The 18,752-nt window shown below is 42.5% G+C and overlaps 1 protein-coding gene across 2 annotated transcripts in view; it reads left to right on the forward strand.

Annotated features, from left to right (window-relative positions):
* LOC137030813 (collagen alpha-1(XXV) chain-like) overlaps nt 1–18,752 on the forward strand; it is a 222,707-nt gene that overhangs the window by 156,042 nt on the left and 47,913 nt on the right. For both annotated transcript variants that reach the window (XM_067401245.1, XM_067401246.1), the window contains exon 3: nt 18,069–18,113. In XM_067401245.1, coding sequence (XP_067257346.1) covers nt 18,069–18,113 — 45 coding nt within the window. The remainder of the gene's footprint in view (nt 1–18,068; nt 18,114–18,752) is intronic.

Below are 18,752 nucleotides of genomic sequence, written 5' to 3' on the forward strand. Positions count from 1 at the left end.
CGCTCAGCAGTGGGGGTGACACCGCGCTGCCCACAGGACGGTGCTACACCCATCCCTGGGTGCTTCGGCTGGTGAGGTTTTCTGAAAGAGCAAGCACGGGCGATCAGCGTCTTTTTCAAGATGTCTTTTCGTCCGTGTGTTTCTGGATGCGGTCGTTTCCTGACCTCTTCTGACGGCCACGACCACTGTCTCACGTGTCTGGGTAGACCGCACGCTGAGTCAGCGCTCGTGGATGGCACATGTCCTCACTGAAAAAAAAAAGAAAAAAAAAGAGAAAGCGAGGGCATGTCCATGTTGCTGTTGAGATCGCGTCTCTCCTTCTTTAACACAGAAGTGAGAGGCCCCTCTGTCACTACCCCAGCGCCGGCGGCTGTAGCAGCCGCTGGCCCGGTTAGTGCTCTGGGAGATCTGAGGATCACAGTGGGAGCCACTTCGTCGGGTCCGTCCCCACGAACCTCCCACTCCTCCACAACATCATGTGCCGTCGAGCTACCGCCTGCTGTCGCGGGGCCCTCTTCGGGGGTGCCCCACGTTACTTTCGGCGCTCCGGAAGAGGATCGGATGTCGATCGCTGCATCGGGGAGTGGGCTGAATGGTTCAGAGTCTGACGATGACTCCGAGCTCCCGCCCTCCGGGGTGGCTGCTCAGTCAGAGGCGGACTCCGTGCTAACAGCCATGCTTGCCCGGGCCGCCGCGGGCATCGGGCTCGAGTGGAACCCTCCACCATGTCCCGCCCCAGTGCCTTTCTTTCTGGACAGGCGGCTTCTGCCCTGCACGCCATGGCGATCCTGCAGGTCCACCAGGCGAAAGCTCTGAAGGACCTGCACGAGGGTAGTGCTGAACCAGGGTTGCTGCAAGAGCTGCGCGCCGCGACCGATCTCGCCCTCCGGGCGATGAAGGTTACGGCACGCGCCCTGGGTCAAACGATGTCCACCCTGGTGGTCCAGGAACGGCATCTTTGGTTGGACCTGGCTGAGATGAGGGAGGTCGACAAATCACGCTTTCTTGACGCCCCAATCTCCCGGGCCGGCCTCTTCGGCGACACTGTCGAGGACTTCGCTCAGCAGTTCTCGGCAGTGCAAAAGCAGATGGAGGCTATTAAGCACATCTTGCCCAGGCGTGATGAGGCCACCAATCCGCCTCGGGCTGTGCCTTCGTCTGCTCCTCGCCGAGGGCGTCCTCCTGCGGCTCCGGCTCCTGTGAGGTCGGATTCGTCCCATTCTCCTCGAGCCACCCGCAGGAAGGCCACGCCCCCCGCCCAGGCCGCCAAACCACCTTCCAAGAGGAAAAAGAAGGCGAAGAAGCGGCCCTGAGATGGGAGACCCGGACGTTTTGGAGATTGCCCTGGAGACGGTGACCGCACCGCTCCCTCCCCCGGGCCCTGTCTCCAAAATCCTGTGTTCTCTTTTCTTTCTGTTCTGCCGCTGGCTGCGGTACCAACGAGCGGAGATTGCGGTTCTTTTGGCGAAGGACGCAATAGAGCCTGTCCCTCCAGCCGAGATGGAGTCTGGGTTTTACAGCCCTTACTTCATAGTACCCAAGAAAGGCGGGTGGTTATGACCAATCCTGGACCTGCGTGTCTTGAATCGGGCCCTTCACAGGCTCCCGTTCAAGATGCTCACGGTGAAACGCATTCTCACGTGCGTTCGCGCCCAGGATTGGTTTGCAGCTATCGACCTGAAGGACGCGTACTTTCATGTCTCGATCCTTCCTCGACACAGACCGCTCCTACGGTTTGCGTTCGAGGGGCGCGCATATCAGTACAGGGTCCTACCCTTCGGGCTGTCCCTGTCCCCTTGCGTCTTTACCAAAGTCGCAGAGGGGGCCCTTGCCCCGCTCAGGGAAGTGGGCGTTCGCATCCTCAACTACCTCGACGACTGGCTCATTTTGGCCCAGTCGCGAGAGCAGTTGTGCGAACACAGGGACCTGGTGCTCAGGCACCTCTGCCAGTTGGGGCTTCGGGTCAACCGGGAGAAGAGCATCTCCCGTGCAGAGCATCTCTTTTCTCGGTGTGGAGCTGGACTCGGTCAATATGACAGCACGTCTCATCAACGAGCGTGCACAGTCGGTGCTGAACTGCCTGAACTTGTTCTCGCGGAAAACAGCGGTCCCACTGAAACAATTTCAGAGGCTCCTGGGGCATATGGCATCCGCAGCCGCGGTCACGCCGCTCGGATTGCTTCATATGAGACCGCTTCAGCACTGGCTTCACGACCGGGTCCCGAGGTGGGCATGGCACCGTGGTTCACTCCGTGTGGTCATCACACCGAGTTGTCACCACACCGAGTTGTCACCGCACATTCAGCCCGTGGTCGGACATTGCTTTTCTACGGGCCGGGGTGCCCTTAGTGCAAGTGTCCAGGCATGTTGTTGTCACAACAGATGACTCTGCCACCGGTTGGGGTGCCATATGCAGTGGCCAGTCGGCGTCGGGGTCCTGGACGGGACCCCATCGCCATTGGCATATCAACTGCCTCGAGTTGCTGGCAGTATTCCTTGCGCTGCGCCGGTTTCGACCGCTGCTGCAGGGCAAGCATGTACTGGTCCGGATGGACAACACATCGGCGGTAGCGTACATCAACCACCAGGGTGGTCTACGCTCCTGTCGCATGTCGCAACTCGCCCACCATCTCCTTCTGTGGAGTCAGCGCCGACTCAGGTCGCTGCGCGCCTCCTACATCCCGGGCGAGCTCAATCGTGCGGTCGACGCGCTCTCACGACTGCTCACGCTCCCGGGGGAATGGAGACTCCACCCCCAGGCGGTCCAGCTGATATGGAGCCAGTTCGGGGAAGCACAGGTGGACCTGTTCGCTTCTCTGGAATCCGCCCATTGAAAGTTGCTTTATTCGCTGACCGAGGGGACCCTCAGCACGGCTGCACTGGCACACAGCTGGCCCCGGGGCCTGCGCAAATATGCGTTTCCCCCAGTGAGCCTCCTTGCACAGACACTGTGCAAGGTCAGGGAGGACGAGGAGCAGGTCTTGCTAGTTGCGCCATACTGGCCCAACCGGACCTGGTTCCCGGAACTCATGCTCCTCGCGACAGCCCATCCCTGGCGCATCCCCCTGAGGAAGGACCTCCTCTCTCAGGGGCAGGGCACCATATGGCACCCGCGGCCCGATCTGTGGAACCTCCACGTGTGGTTCCTGGACGGGACGCGGCAGACTTGAGTGGCCTGCCGTCCGCGGTAGTCGACACCATCACGTCGGCCAGAGCCCCCTCTACGAGGCGCGCCTATGCCATGTAGTGGAGTCTGTTCGTTGAGTGGTGTTCCTCCCGCCGGGAGGACCCATGGAAATGCCCAGTCGGTGTTGTGCTTTCCTTCCTTCAAGAGGGTTTGGAACGGAGGCTGTCCCCTTCCACTCTGAAGGTCTATGTGGCCGCCATTGCAGCACATCACGATGTGCTCGACGGCAAGCCACTAGGAAAGCACGACCTGATCATCAGGTTCCTCAGAGGCGCCAGGAGGTTAAATCCCCCTAGGCCTCGCCTCATTCCCTCCTGGGACCTCTCCGTTGCCCTGAGGGGCTTACAGGGAGCTCCCTTCGAGCCCCTATAGTCAGTCAGCTGACACATCTGTCTCTCAAGACAGTGCTCCTGACCACGCTCGCTTCCTTCAAGAGGGTTGGGGACCTGCAAGCATTTTCGGTCAGCGACTCGTACCTGGAATTCGGGCCGGACTACTCTCAGGTTATCCTGAGACACCAGCCTGGATATGTGCCCAAGGTTCCCACCACTCCCTTTAGGGACCAGGTGGTGAACCTGCAAGCACTGCCCCCGGAGGAGGCAGACCCAGCCCTTGCGTTGCTGTGTCCCATTCGTGCTCTGCGCGTTTACGTGGACCGCACGCAGAGCTTCAAAAGCTCTGAGCAGCTCTTTGTCTGTTTTGGAGGTCAGCAGAAGGGAGGTCCAAACAGAGGTTAGCCCACTGGATAGTGGATGCCGTCGCCTTGGCGTACCAGTCCCAAGGCGAGCTGTGCCCCCTTGGGTTGCGAGCTCACTCCACTCGGGGTGTTGCTTCTTCCTGGGCGTTGGCGCACGGCGCCTTTGTTGCAGACATTTGCAGAGCTGCAGGCTGGGCGACACCGGACACATTCGCGAGGTATAATAACCTCCGAGTGGAACCGGTGTCCACCCGTGTGCTTTCTACTCGTAGTTAGCCATGGGTGTTCGCTTGCTGTGCCTTTTCCCTCGGGAGAGGGAATGCGAGCACTTTTTCCGCTCCTCAGTTCAGTTCCCCGTATCGGCGAACCCTTTGGAGTTCCTCCTGCATCTTGCGGCGGCCGGACGTGGCGGAGGCGTCCGGCGCTAGGTCCAGTACTCGTGTGTATGCCCAATTGGTCTGCCCTTGTACTGGGCTAGATGCCCATATGCCGTGATTCCCCTCGGGTAATCCCATATGTGTTTGTCCACGGTAAAGGTTTCCCTGACGGTAAACCCGTGTCTTTCCCTGGGCGGCTTCGTTTTGCCCCGTCTCTGGTTGCTAGTCGTTCCTGCTTTCCTGGCGTTTTTGTCGTTGCTGGAAAATGAGGGATTGAGTTCCGAAGCACTCTCCCCCGTGGGGTAGGAACAGCAGCTTCGACTTCTCCACGGTAACGCCCTGTCCTCTCCATCCCCACTGGTATGGAAGACATTCCTGGGCTTACTCTGGGCGCTGGAGGGTTGCGAGTATGGGCCGCATTTGCATTTGGCACGCCTCAGCCTGCCAGCACCTGCCTCCCTAACACTCGTAACGTGGTTCAGTTGCTATGGCGCTTTCCACGGGACCCCATTACGTCAGTATCAACGTAACGTCGAACGTGACTGACTGAATGGGAACGTCTAGGTTACTATTGTAACCCCCGTTCCCAGAAGGAGGGAACGGAGACGTTACGTTCCCCTGCCATAGCTTGGAGCCACCGCTGAGCGGCCAGATACCTATCTCGGCTCCTCAGCAAAAATATGAATGAAGGTGAGTATGCCGGCCCTATTTATACCCGGATGCCGGGGGAGGGGCCCGGCATGTAAATCTCACAGGCCAATTCCCATTGGCTTGTTTTGTATCCTTGGAGGTGATTGGGCTCCCTAGCGAGACCCCATTACGCCAGTATCGACGTAACGTCTCCGTTCCCTCCTTCTGAGAACGGGGGTTACAATAGTAACCTAGACGTTATTGCTGTTTGTGCTGTTTGATGCTTCGACTTTTAGGAACACGTGAGCTTGCATTATAAAGCGTTCCCAGATGATTTATTTTTTTCCTAAAATCCTTTTTGTGTTCATCTTAAGAAGGAAAGTCGTATACATCTCAGATGGCATGAGGGTAAAAGATGAGTAAACGGTGAGCACATTTCCGGGTGTTCTGTATTTTTAAAATACAGAATAGCAAATGGGATTCCCTCTTAAGATTCATCAGTGGAAAGAAAGAAAAAGAGGAACAAGAGGAGAAGGAAGCCAAGCAAGAGAAACAAATAAGAAGTGTTTTAACTTTAAATCTGTTTTGAAATAAGTTGTTTTTCAAATAAAATTTTCCAAGTGATATGACTGTTTGCGGTTTTTTTTTTTAATTTTATTTATTTATTTATTTATTTTTATTAATTACTTACCCTGTAACTACATGAAACAAGAGTGTACAAGCTCCACTTTAATTTATGGCCCGTAATGTCATACTTACCCTGTAACTACATGAAATAAGAGGGTAACAAGCTCCACTTTAATTTACGGCCCGTAATGTCATATTTACCCCTTAGTTATGTCATACCCTTAGTTATAAAATATTAAAAGTATGAATAATTTGTTATTTTTCCTGGTTGTTACCCCTTTATTCCCAATACTTCACATATTGTTCCCCTATACTTACACATACTTACTGTATAGTTACACTATAATTATTGAAAGTTACACTGTAAATTTGTTGTAATTACACAGTACTTTCCGGGCTGTAATCTAAAGTGTTACCAGGAATACAAATTTAAGTTGGGTATAAATAATTGTATTTTTGATGTTGACTGCAATGGCAATTTACAAATGTATGCATAATCATGTATGGTTAACGAACGTAAAGGGTTTTTGTGTGTGTGTATGATTTATCATTTTTTTCTTTTCTTTTGAAGACTGTTTCTTTAATTTTTTTCTATTTAAAGTTGTTGAAAGTCTCCTCTCTCTCTCTCTCTCTCTCTCTCTCTCTCTCTCTCTCTCTCTCGACTGTATGGACATCAAAGGCATTTTAAATCACACATAACATATCAATTCTGTTTTGACTTGCTGAAATTTCAATGGTAAACTGCAGTCTGCTAGATTCACTGTATGGATTACCTTTTATGTTGAACAAAATCATCTATTCTTTCATGAAATGTGTGATTTCAGCTCCTACTGATCACCTGCATATTCCTGGAACTTTGACCTCTGAACACTAATAGCTTAAAATTTTCCAAATGCTCCAGTGAGTGAACCATTGTAAATCTGATTGACACAAACAGCATGCAGCCAGCTCGGATAACTAACCCTAAAGGTGTGGGCAGTAACCCCTTTGACCCACAGACAGGCCATATGGCTCAGTGTAACACACACTATCCCACTGTGTCCAAACACAGAAAATGGTCATCTGGTTGCATTATGCCCTTGGTTTGAGATAGAAATATGTGTGCGTGTTGTTCACTCTGTGTGTATGTTTGTTCAGGTCTGTTCTACTCATCAGGTCTGTCATTGATAAATAAAACAGTTGTGCAATGTTGTGCAATGTTGTACAATGTTGTACATTGTCAAGCCGCCAATGCGGCTCGTGCAGGGCAACCCTGCACTGACAAGTGACCAACTGCTTGCACTGCAAGAACGACAAAGGCGCTGACAGTTCTCCAGTGCTGGCAACTCAGCAGCTGAGAATAATGCTACTCCCCTGTGACTTTCAGGCTTGGTGAGCCTGCTTTCAGACAAACACAGAAGCTCTGCAATGAAAATAGCGTAGCAGTATGACGTGACAGATGAATTTGTTGAATAAAGTCGTTATTTTTCTTTTGTTTTTGTGCACAAAAAGTATTCTCATTGTTTCATAATATTAAGGTTGAACGACTGTAGTCACGTCACCGGTTTTAACGATGTCTTTAGTACCTTTCTGGACCTCAAAAGGTGCAATGTCGTTGCTGCCTATGTCGGATTTCATCGAAAATATTTTAACTTGTGTTCCAAAGACAAACGAAGGTCTTATGGGTTTGGGGCGACATGAGACATAAGTACTTAATGACAGACATTTCATTTTTGGGTGAACTAACCCTTTAATATGATGCTTCTCCCCTGTGATTATCAGGCGAGACTCACTTCTGAGCTTGTCGCTTGCTGAGGCCACACCCACACCAAGCCGAGTTCATCAAAGTCAGAAGGGGTGCTTCTCAATATCCCTCCTCGTTTCCATGCTCCTCCGTCCTCCATCCTATGAACCGGAAAACGATCGAGCTCAGCCATCATGAAGGACATCTCAATTCTCTAACTGCACCATGAGGAGGTGAGGAACGAGGAGTGAGGAGGCTTCCCGAGGAGTTATGAGCGAGGATACACAGGTGCATCCTTTGAGGAAGACTCTCTCATCGTGAAACGTGATGCACGCATAAATTCTCCTCCCCCTTCATATCTGTCACAATAATTTAAATGTATGCGTTACTTTTACAGTTTAAATAAACTTTATATCTATATTTCAATGTGGCATCTTGCTTTATTAATATTTATTATAATTTTTTTAAATAACCAAACTTTAACATTATATGGGCAGATACCTCGAGTACAGCTGATGATGCTTTGAAGTGACGCTAAATTGAGCGAGGATATAATTTCACTTGATTCAATTCCTCCATCCTCACTTCTTTTCCTTGCATCCTGAAGGGGTGGAGCTAAGATGCGAGGAAAGGAAGCGAGGAGAGGAGAGGAAACGAGGATACACAGGTGCATCCTTTGAGGAAGACTCTCTCATCGTGAAACGTGATGCACGCATAAATTCTCCTCCCCCTTCATATCTGTCACAATAATTTAAATGTATGCGTTACTTTTACAGTTTAAATAAACTTTATATCTATATTTCAACGTGGCATCTTGCTTTATTAATATTTATTATAATTTTTTTAAATAACCAAACTTTAACATTATATGGGCAGATACCTCGAGTACAGCTGATGATGCTTTGAAGTGACGCTAATTCAATTCCTCCATCCTCACTTCTTTTCCTTGCATCCTGAAGGGGTGGAGCTAAGATGCGAGGAAAGGAAGCGAGGAGAGGAGAGGAAACAAGGATGCACAGATAAGAATTGAGAAGCACCCAAGCTCTTTCTTTGAGAGCGCAAGTCTTGCCTTGCTGCATTCGCAGACCGCTCCTCTCCCTCGTTCTCCACCGCTCTCTCCCTCTCTAAAGCCTGAGACAGGAGCCGCAGGGCTGAGCGAACGGGACAAAATGAGCTCACGTCAGTCTACATCCCGTGTGTCTCACTCTCCCTGCAGCAAGGGGATTCCCCAACGCTACTTGTACTGCTAGAGCGACAACTGCGCTGACAGCTGAGAACAGTGCTGGCAGCTCAATATGATGCTTCTCCCCTGTGATTATCAGGTGAGACTCATAGAAAATTAAATAAAAGCATGCTTTTGGTGCATAAGATAGGTGCACAAACAACAGCTCAGGGAGGTCAAAAAACACATGAAGAAAAGTGTGAGGATTATACAACAGCAATCAGCAATCACAGACATTCGCATTAAGGCTGGATTAGATTTCTCCAAGCACTGTGGAGTTTGCACAAATAACAGTATGCAATTTGCTCTAGAATTTTTATAGGGGTTGTCTGAGAAAAAACACAGACATGTCAGAATAGGATGATATTGTACACTGAAATTGAAATTGAATTTGAAATTTACTATGACATGAAAGTCATCTCAATTTAAACGATCTCATGGATGTGATTGTTGTGGTTTGTGATCATAGGAGCATCAGCTGCTGCAGTAAATGTGGTGTGAAATTGACATAGTCCTTTTATGCTTAACACCCTTGGTGTTAAGACTTGTATGGCTTAATATAAAATAAATGATGTCTCTTGCTGAAATATGTAGTAGAAAACCCATGAAAGATTTATGTTATTTACAAAAACCCATAACATATTTAAACAAAACAAACATTTTGTTTGCGTTCTATGTCGATGACATCAAATGGTTGCTCTCGGTGAGCTACTTATATTACTCTATGGCTATTTTTACCGCAACACACCTCGGAATTTAATATACAATGCCACATTGTGCAGCTTTTGGTTGTAATTTTCAGTCGATGAGCCACAAGAGAAGCGATGTAAATCTTCACTGCTTTACTAGCGATAAAGAGGAGAAAAGAATGGGAAGTTGTGAAGAATGTGGCACTCGAGATGGATATATATCCGATCATTCAAACCACTTCAGGAGGTGGTCTGGGACACATTCCAGTCAAAACTGAACAGGTATAAATGCATCTGTTTGTTGAAACCACATATGTAAATTTAACTCCTCCCAAAAATACTAAAAAATAAATGTGTGAGAGCATGTTATAAATAATGTTATAGCCAGATATGACAGTGCTACTGCAGCACGCATCACCAGAGATGAGCAGCTGATTTTCTCTTCAGCAAGACAACACGCAAACTGCCGCAAATCAAACTGAAAGTAAGTCGCAAGCGCTCAAAACACAATCATCTTTGTCAAAGGTAATAAGACGTAATGATCTCACCAGTGTTGTTGCCGTGCTCTCTCTGATTGCGGTCTTGGTTTTGAAACTAGCTGATGATCAATAAAATGCAGCTCATATTTGTTGCTTTCAGTGATGTGAACTCCATGATATCTATATATAGCGCAGCAATTGAAGATCGGATATATTTTGCGGAAACGCATTTATGTGGCCAAGTGTAAATGCAATCATTTTTATAAATCAGATAGCTATCCGATCAGAGATATGAAGTGAAAAGGTGTAATGTTATCTCCACTTTAGCCCTGATGATTTGATTATTTTAATCTGTAGCCTATATTTGGTGCAACGGTAATCTAGTAACACATGCCCGACATAAATCCCGATCAGCCTTTTCAATTTGAGCCAGAGTGCAAAATTAGTGGGGATGAAAACATCGAAGACGTGCAATGATTCTGTGGCTATTAAAACTACTGTTGTATGGTGTGTTAAAATCGTCTGATTACCTGAATGTCTGTCTCAATCCAGATGTGTTATAGGCTCACCTTCATCAGTCTCCCAACACGATCACATGAGAATGCGTATCAATAGTACGAGTTTGTAATCTCGAAGAATATATACGCCAAAATGAGTTTTGGCGTGCTTTTGGTACGCAGTTTTTCGCGTGCATTTGATACGCACTTTATGGCGTGTATATGACACGCTCTTGGTTAGGATGGGGGTGGGGGAGTGGAGGTTTCGTACGTATAATACGCCATAAAGTGCGTATCATATGCACGCGAAAAACTGCATACCATAAGCAACGGCAAAACTCATTTTGACATATATATTCTACGAAATTACACACTCGAACTATTGATACGCATTTTCGTGTGATCGGGCTCCAGTCTCCACGACAGGCGCGGCATTTGGTTAAAGCATAGGCTTATATCCATCGCCAACTGAAAGTTTTTTCAGCTGTGGTCTACTAAAAGCCTCAAAGGCACCAGGGCTTGTGAAGAGAACAAAAACGCGGATCTTTAGGAAGTTTTATTCGTCCATATTCTTCACAACTTCCCATTCTTTTCTCCTCTTCTTATCACTAGTAAAGCAGTAAAGATTTACATCGCTTCTCTTGTGGCTCATCGACTGAAAATTACAACCAAAAGCTGCACAATGTGGCATCGTATATTATATTCCGAGGTGTGTTGCGGTTAAAAACAGCCATAGAGTAATATAAGTAGCTCACCGAGAGCAACCATTTGACATCATTGACATAGAACTCGAACAAAATGGCGCCGCCCATTGTTTAAATATGTTATGGATTTTTTTAAATAACGTAAATCTTTCATGGCTTTTCTACTACATATTTCAGTAAGAGACATCATTTATGTTATATTAAAGGTGCCCTAGATTCAAAAATTAAAAAATAACAAGAGTTCAGTACATGGAAAAGACATACAGTGAGTCTCAAACTCCATTGTTTCCTCCTTCTTATATAAATCTCATTTGTTTAAAAGACCTCAGAAGAACAGGCGAATCTCAACATAATACCGACTGTAACAGTCGGGGTGTACGCCCCCAATATTTGTATATGCCAGCCCATGATTGAGGCATTACACAAGGGCAGCCAGTATTAACGTCTGGATGAAAGGCATTAGACAAGGGCAGAACATCTGGATGTGCACAGATGAATCAACAGACTAGGTAAGCAAGCAAACAATAGCAAAAAATGGCAGATAGAGCAATAATAACTGACATGATCCATGATAACATGATATTTTTAGTGATATTTGTAAATTGTCTTTCTAAATGTTTGCATGTTGCTAATGTACTGTTAAATGTGGTTAAAGTTACCATCGTTTCTTACTGTATTCACAGAGACTAGAGCCGTCGCTATTTTCATTTTTAAACACTTGCAGTCTGTATAATGCACAAACACAACTTCATTCTTTATAAATCTCTCAAACAGTGTAGCATTAGCCTCAAACTCATTCAGAATCAATGTAAACATCAAAATAAACACTGTACTTACACGATTAGACATGCTGCATGACGAACACTTTGTAAAGATACATTTTGAGGGTTATATTAGCTGTTTGAACTTTTTTTTATGTTGTTTAAGGCAAGTGCAAGCTCTTGGGGCATGGAGATTTAAAGGGCCACACACCCTGAATCGGCTCATTTCTAATTATGCCCCAAAATTGGCAGTTAAAAAAACGAATTAAAAAAAAAATCTATGGGGTATTTTGAGCTGAAACTTCACAGACACATTCAGGGGACACCTTAGACTTATATTACATCTTTAAAAAAAAAGTTCTAGGGCACCTTTAAGCCATACAAGTCTTAACACCAAGGGATCCCTTTAACTGTTTTAAATGCCCATTGCCCACCGTGCACAGCTGCCCTGAAGCCACCGGGGGTGGCGGTGCCACTGGGTTTTGGCCCATCATAACTGCTTGCAGCTATATATATATATATATATATATATATATATATATATATATATATATATATATATACATACAGGGCAGGACTTAGGGTGGTGGGGGCCCCTGGGCTTGAGTCACTTCCGGGCCCTACCTTCTATACATTACTTTAAATAGAACAAAATGATACATACACAAGCTATGTATTAGAGCTACACAATTCTGGATAAACTGAGAATAAAAATAGAGATCACGATTCTGAACAAACAACTAAACAAAATAACATAATTTATGTTTATTGCTGAAGTCTATAAAAATGTTTAATTAATCTGAATCATTTATTAAAAAAACTTGGGTTTGAATGAATGATTCAATTCCTCAATCAAATACACTTGTTTCATAGATGAATCAGCATTTTGAACGAATCTCCTGAATGAACGATTCAATGACAAATGTTTTTTAAGTCATTTGTCGCCATCTGGTGGCGTAACAATATAATCGATCCAATCGTTATTTGAAGTGCAAAGCTACTTTCAAAAGGTGACTAGTAAAGTATACAGAGTTACATGTTTAAAAAAAAAAGTAGGGCTGCACGGTATATCGCATGAGATTGTCACGCGCAATTCATCAATAAAGCCGGTTCCCTGATTACCGCTAAATCTCCATCACCTGCTTTCAAATGCAGCGGCATTTAATAGACAGAGCCGTAGTTCAATGAAAAGCCACGCAATATCGCGTTCATATCGCAGATGAATCGCCTTCGATAATGAACGCGATATTGCGTGGCTTTTCAGTGATCTACGGCTCTGTCTATTAAATGCCGCTCCATTTGAAAGCAGGTGATGGAGATTTAACGGTAATCAGGGAACCGGCTTTACTGACGAAATGCGCGTGACAATCTCATGCGATATATCGTGCAGCCCTAAAAAAAAGACCGTTATAATTTATTTATATGATCAATGATTAAAAAAGTTTTTCTAATAAATAAATAATGATTAAAAAAGTTCAAAGTGATCATGGTGTTTATTGCAATGCACAAATATCTTGGTCAGAATGAGAATAAAACACTTATTTACCTGGAAAACATATTGAAAAACAAACAAATACCTTGTAAGGTTGCAATCATTACAAATCATTTGTATAACATATAAATAGCTAAATCTATGAGTGTATAAATCTTTAAAAAAAAATTATTGGTAAGTACTGACATATTGTATAGATTATATACATCTCCAGTATACATATAGGCAGTGTTAGGCTGACTTTGACCTACAGTATGTCTACTACTACATCACATAAATTACAATCTTAGAGAATAATATATAACAAAATTAAATAAGCATTTTCTCACTACCATGGCATTTTAAAGATCATTAGATGTAATTTAGTACTCTAGCAAAAATACATAAATAGAACTTCATAGAACATGCCTAACTTTGTTCAAATTTAGTGGTAGGCTAATATAAGATAGCAATTTTAATATAGGAAGTGCCTTAAATTGCAAGAATATAGCAAAATAACTAATTTAACAAAGTGCAAGATAAATTGTGTGTGTGTGTGCGTGCAGTACGTAAGTGTTGTAGTGAAAAATCTAAACTATGCACACACATTAGAAATGTACAGTCAATAAAATAAAATAAAAATAGTACACTATCATATCTTAAGAAAGCAAGACATCAACAACAGAATCCAGAGGCTGGTCATTTAAAACAACAACAGGCAAGGTAGAGAAAGAGAGAGAAAGGTAATCAGGTTATGACTTCATGTATGTCATCTCATTTTAAAGATATTAACATAGTACTATTTAGAAGTGGCATCTTCTGGATTTCTTTGCAGCAAAGTCTTTGATCAAATCAGTAAAATCCACCTTACGTAGAAGGTCACTCTCAATTGACATCAGAGTGAGATTATTTAATTTCTGCTGGACAATTGTGGATCTTAGTCTATTTTTTACTAGTTTCAGTTTGGAGAAACTGCGCTCCCCACTTGCATTTGTGACTGGTAATGTCAGGTAAAGTCTGAGAGCAACATCCACGTTTGGGAAGATGGTCTGTAGTTTTCTTTTTTTAATGCACAAAAGAAGTTCCCTAGCAGATGATGGCTCATCATGGCAGATGAATTCTTTGAACTGGATGATTTCTTCGCAAAATTCATTTTCCAGGTCAGTGTGGTATCTCTTCTGTAGATCTGCTGCTTTTTTATGAAGATGTTCTGCAGAGAGGGTAGATATGTTGTTCAGGAAACCAAAAGTGCTGTTGAGGTCCTTATAGGACTGAAAACGGCGATCAAGTTCAGCCAACAGCCTATCCATCACAACTAGAAACACACCAGATGAGAACCGTTCTCTTCCTGATAAGTGAACCTCAGGTGTTGCAGACTCACCCACGTGAGTCTTGCGTTTTCTTTGTCTTTGTGTGTCTTGTTTGTATGTTTCTGAAACGGTGGGAGACATCGCTTTTGCTTGGTCTTCAAACAAATCAAATTCATCTCTCAAACCAACAATATATTCCCGCAGTGACCTCACCAAATCAACAGCATTGCACAGGTCCTGGTCTACAGCTTGAAGTGCAACACTTGTCCCATGAAAGCGTTGGAGAACATAATTCCACATAGTGCAAAGAAAAGCAGTCTCAAGTCTGTTCATTTTTTTATGCAGTGACCAAGCATCATTTTGTGTTGTCGGGTTCTGTTTGCTGTCTTCTGCAATGTTCATCAGTGACTCTTGAATATTGGCATAATTTCTGCACAGTGCCTTGGTGGCCTGTGCATGCGCAGCCCACCTGGTGTCAGAGAGAGATTTTAGGGTCTCAATGCGGTGGTTTTCATTAGGCTGCAATCCTGCAGTTACCACCTTCCATCTAGCTGTGGATTTCGAGCAGAAGTTGAACAAAGTCTGAATGAAGTTAAAAAAATCGGCGGTCTCTGTGCAGCAGTTCACGCTATTAACTCCAGCCAGATTAAGCGTGTGCGCGACGCACGGCACCCATTCTACTAGTGGATTAATGTCTTTGATGTGAGCTTGCAGCACGTTGTACACTCCTGCCATGTTTGCGGCATTATCATAGCACTGTCCACGGCAGTTACTAATATCTATGTCCATCTCATGTAAAACTGTGAGCACTGCATCACAGAGTGCCTTCCCTGTGTGGCTAGATATAGGGAGAAATTTTAAGAATCGCTCTTCTACGAGGCCCTCGGGTGAAACATACCTTATAATAAATGTAAGCTGATCAATGTCCGTCATGGCGGGAGTTCAATCGATGCAAATGGAATAGTACTTTGTCACTTTCACTTCAGCAATGATTTCAGAAAGACCCCCAATTGCTCATTAGCTCGATAAATTTGTCACATGTTTTTGATGAGAGATATGAGGGGGTTCCTACCCCAGCGTTGCCATATAACTGTATGTGTGATTTAAAGAATGGGTCGAATTCACTGATCTGTTCCAGGATTCCCATGTAATTCCCATTGTCAGTTCGACCAAATATTTCACTGGAGCCTCGGAAAGCCAATCCCCGCTCTGACAGAAATTTTACAACTGCAACCACTCTTTGCAAAACTTCACTCCAATAATTGCATTGGGACTCGAACTGCTTTTTAAGTTGAGAATCTATAACTCCGTCAGCTGCTGCTCTGTTGATGTAATTAAACATAGCCTTTCTATGACTGTCACTATTCTCGTGCTCGGCAATGCGTCTGGTAGCATGTTTCCAGTCATTATAGCCAGACTCAAAAAGGGATTGACCGTCACCCTCGCCAAAAAGGCGGCAAGCAAAACAAAACACACAACCGGTGGATGGTGAGTAGAGCAACCATTCTCTGGGCAAGTACTCACCATTCAAATGCTTGCGTTTGAAATGAGTTTTAGAAAACAGTCTCTTCTGATGTTTGTAGTGGCGTTCAGAAGCCTTGACATTAGCATCCTTATTTTGAACTCCGGACCTTTATATATATATTTATTATTATTATATATATATATATATATATATATATATATATATATATATATATATATATATATATATATATTATTATATATAATATATATATTATTATATATATATATTATTATATATATATATATTATTATATATATATATATATTATATATATATATATATATAATATAATATATATATATATATATATATATATATATATATATATATATATATATATATATATATATATATATATATATATATATATATATATATATATATATATATATATATATATATATATATATATATATATATATATATATATATATATATATATATATATATATATATATATATATATATATATATATATATATATATATATATATATATATATATATATATATATATATATATATATATATATATATATATATATATATATATATATATATATATATATATATATATATATATATATATATATATATATATATATATATATATATATATATATATATATATATATATATATATATATATATATATATATATATATATATAATATTATATATATATATATATATATATATATATATATATATATATATATATATATATATATATATATATATATATATATATATATATATATATATATATATATATATATATATATATATATATATATATATATATATATATATATATATATTATATATATATATATATATATATATATATATATATATATATATATATATAATATTATATATATATATATATATATATATATATATATATATATATATATATATATATATATATATATATATATATATATATATATATATATATATATATATATATATATATATATATATATATATATATATATATATATAGATGAAATTAACTACTTTAATAATTGAAGATATTTACAATGAAACTGAACTGACTTTAGCCAAAAATCATCTGAAATGCCTAATATTTCTATTTTCACTGTAAAGCTGCTTTTAAACAATCTGTATTGTGTATATATAAATAAAGGGAACTTGACTTTGACAGAACCAGTATATGCTGTTGTATGCTGTTGTTGTTGTTGAATCACAGCTGATTCATCCATTCTTGAGTGAGCTGTCTGATACTAGACTGGGTAAACCCAGCCTGATCTGCCGTCGAATTGATTTCGCCCGGCAACTCAGTCTGGAAACCCGTATATTCATTTCTAATGCTTCTGTTACACTTTTGCGGGAACCAATCACAGACTGGCTTATCCACTTTGCTCGCTATTGGCGGGTATAACATGATGACGATAAAGAAGCAACGGCAAGCAGATCGTGTTCCAAGTGCGATATGATTGTTACACACCAATCGCAAACTATCTGATCTACCCGTCTCTCACACGACCGTCAATCCAATTCCTTTTAACCTCTTGACGATGCTGAATGACTTCTTTTGTTTAGCAAACAAATCGCTTGAGTGGGTGTAAATACCACTAACTTCCATGTTTTTTTTTGCACAACCTGCAAAAATCGCTCGATGCCATTGCTGCTTCTGCAAACCGCTGATCAATGCTACAAACCAATACAAACTAAACCTGTCTGGAGTTTTCGCGTCGCTCTGCAAAGTACGTCACCCGGATCGTTGATCTGATTGGATGAAGGACTATCCAATTGCGTGAATAATGCTCGTTGATCATGCCTCTTGTGCAGTAGAAAATACATAGCAGACTCCCCAGACCAATGTTCAATTTTAAATTGAGCTTGGTCTGGTGATAGCCAGACAAGTCTGATACGGCAGCTGTTAATCATTTCCTGTGTTGCATAGCGAGTTTATTATTTTGGGGAGGAGAAATAAAGGGAGGGGTATGTTTGTTTGGGTGTTGATTACAAATATCAACAGTGTTTCTCAGAAATCGCTTACTGCACCTTTAAAAGCATTAATTGGAAAATCCTTAATTATGTGCAATTGTGCATGCAGTGCATTGTACGATTTAAATTTCTCATTCAATGTTGATGATATTAACATTTAAATAATATGTTTTCTCACCTGCTCTAGGTCCACCAGGCAAAAGGGGAAGAAGAGGACGCAATGGAGACCCCGGTGAGTGTATGTGTGTTAGGGCTGGGCGATATATCGCATGTGATTTTCATGCGCATTTCGTCAGTAAAGCCGGTTCCCTGATTACCGCTTAATCGCCATCACCTGCTTTCAAATGGAGCCGTAGATCACTGACAAGCCGCCTAATATTGCGTTCATTATCGCAGATGAATTGCCTTCGATAATGAACGCGATATTGCGTGGCTTGTCAGTGAACGGCTCTATCTATTAAATGCCTCTCCATTTGAAAGCAGGTGATGGCGATTTAACGGTAATCAGGGAACCGGCTTTACTGATGAAATGCGCGTGAAAATCAGCCCTAATGTGTGTATGTGTGTATCAATGTTCCCTCTAAGCTGCACACATGCGCAGCCGCGCACTTCTGAAGCCATGGCTGCGCAGAAAACATAATTTCTGTGCAGAGAACAGACATGAAATATATATATATATATATATATATATATATATATATATATATATATATATATATATATATATATATATATATATATATATATATATACTCTGTTTGTGTTACACTGGTTGTCTCACTCAGTGGCCAAACTTTTAAAATGTTAAATTATAAAAAAAAAATTAGTTGTGGGCCATAGTCTGTGGGATGGTTAGTAAATGTTCCCCTTC

This window comes from Chanodichthys erythropterus, chromosome 11 (genome assembly GCF_024489055.1).
Source record: "Chanodichthys erythropterus isolate Z2021 chromosome 11, ASM2448905v1, whole genome shotgun sequence".
Classification (NCBI taxonomy): domain Eukaryota; kingdom Metazoa; phylum Chordata; class Actinopteri; order Cypriniformes; family Xenocyprididae; genus Chanodichthys; species Chanodichthys erythropterus.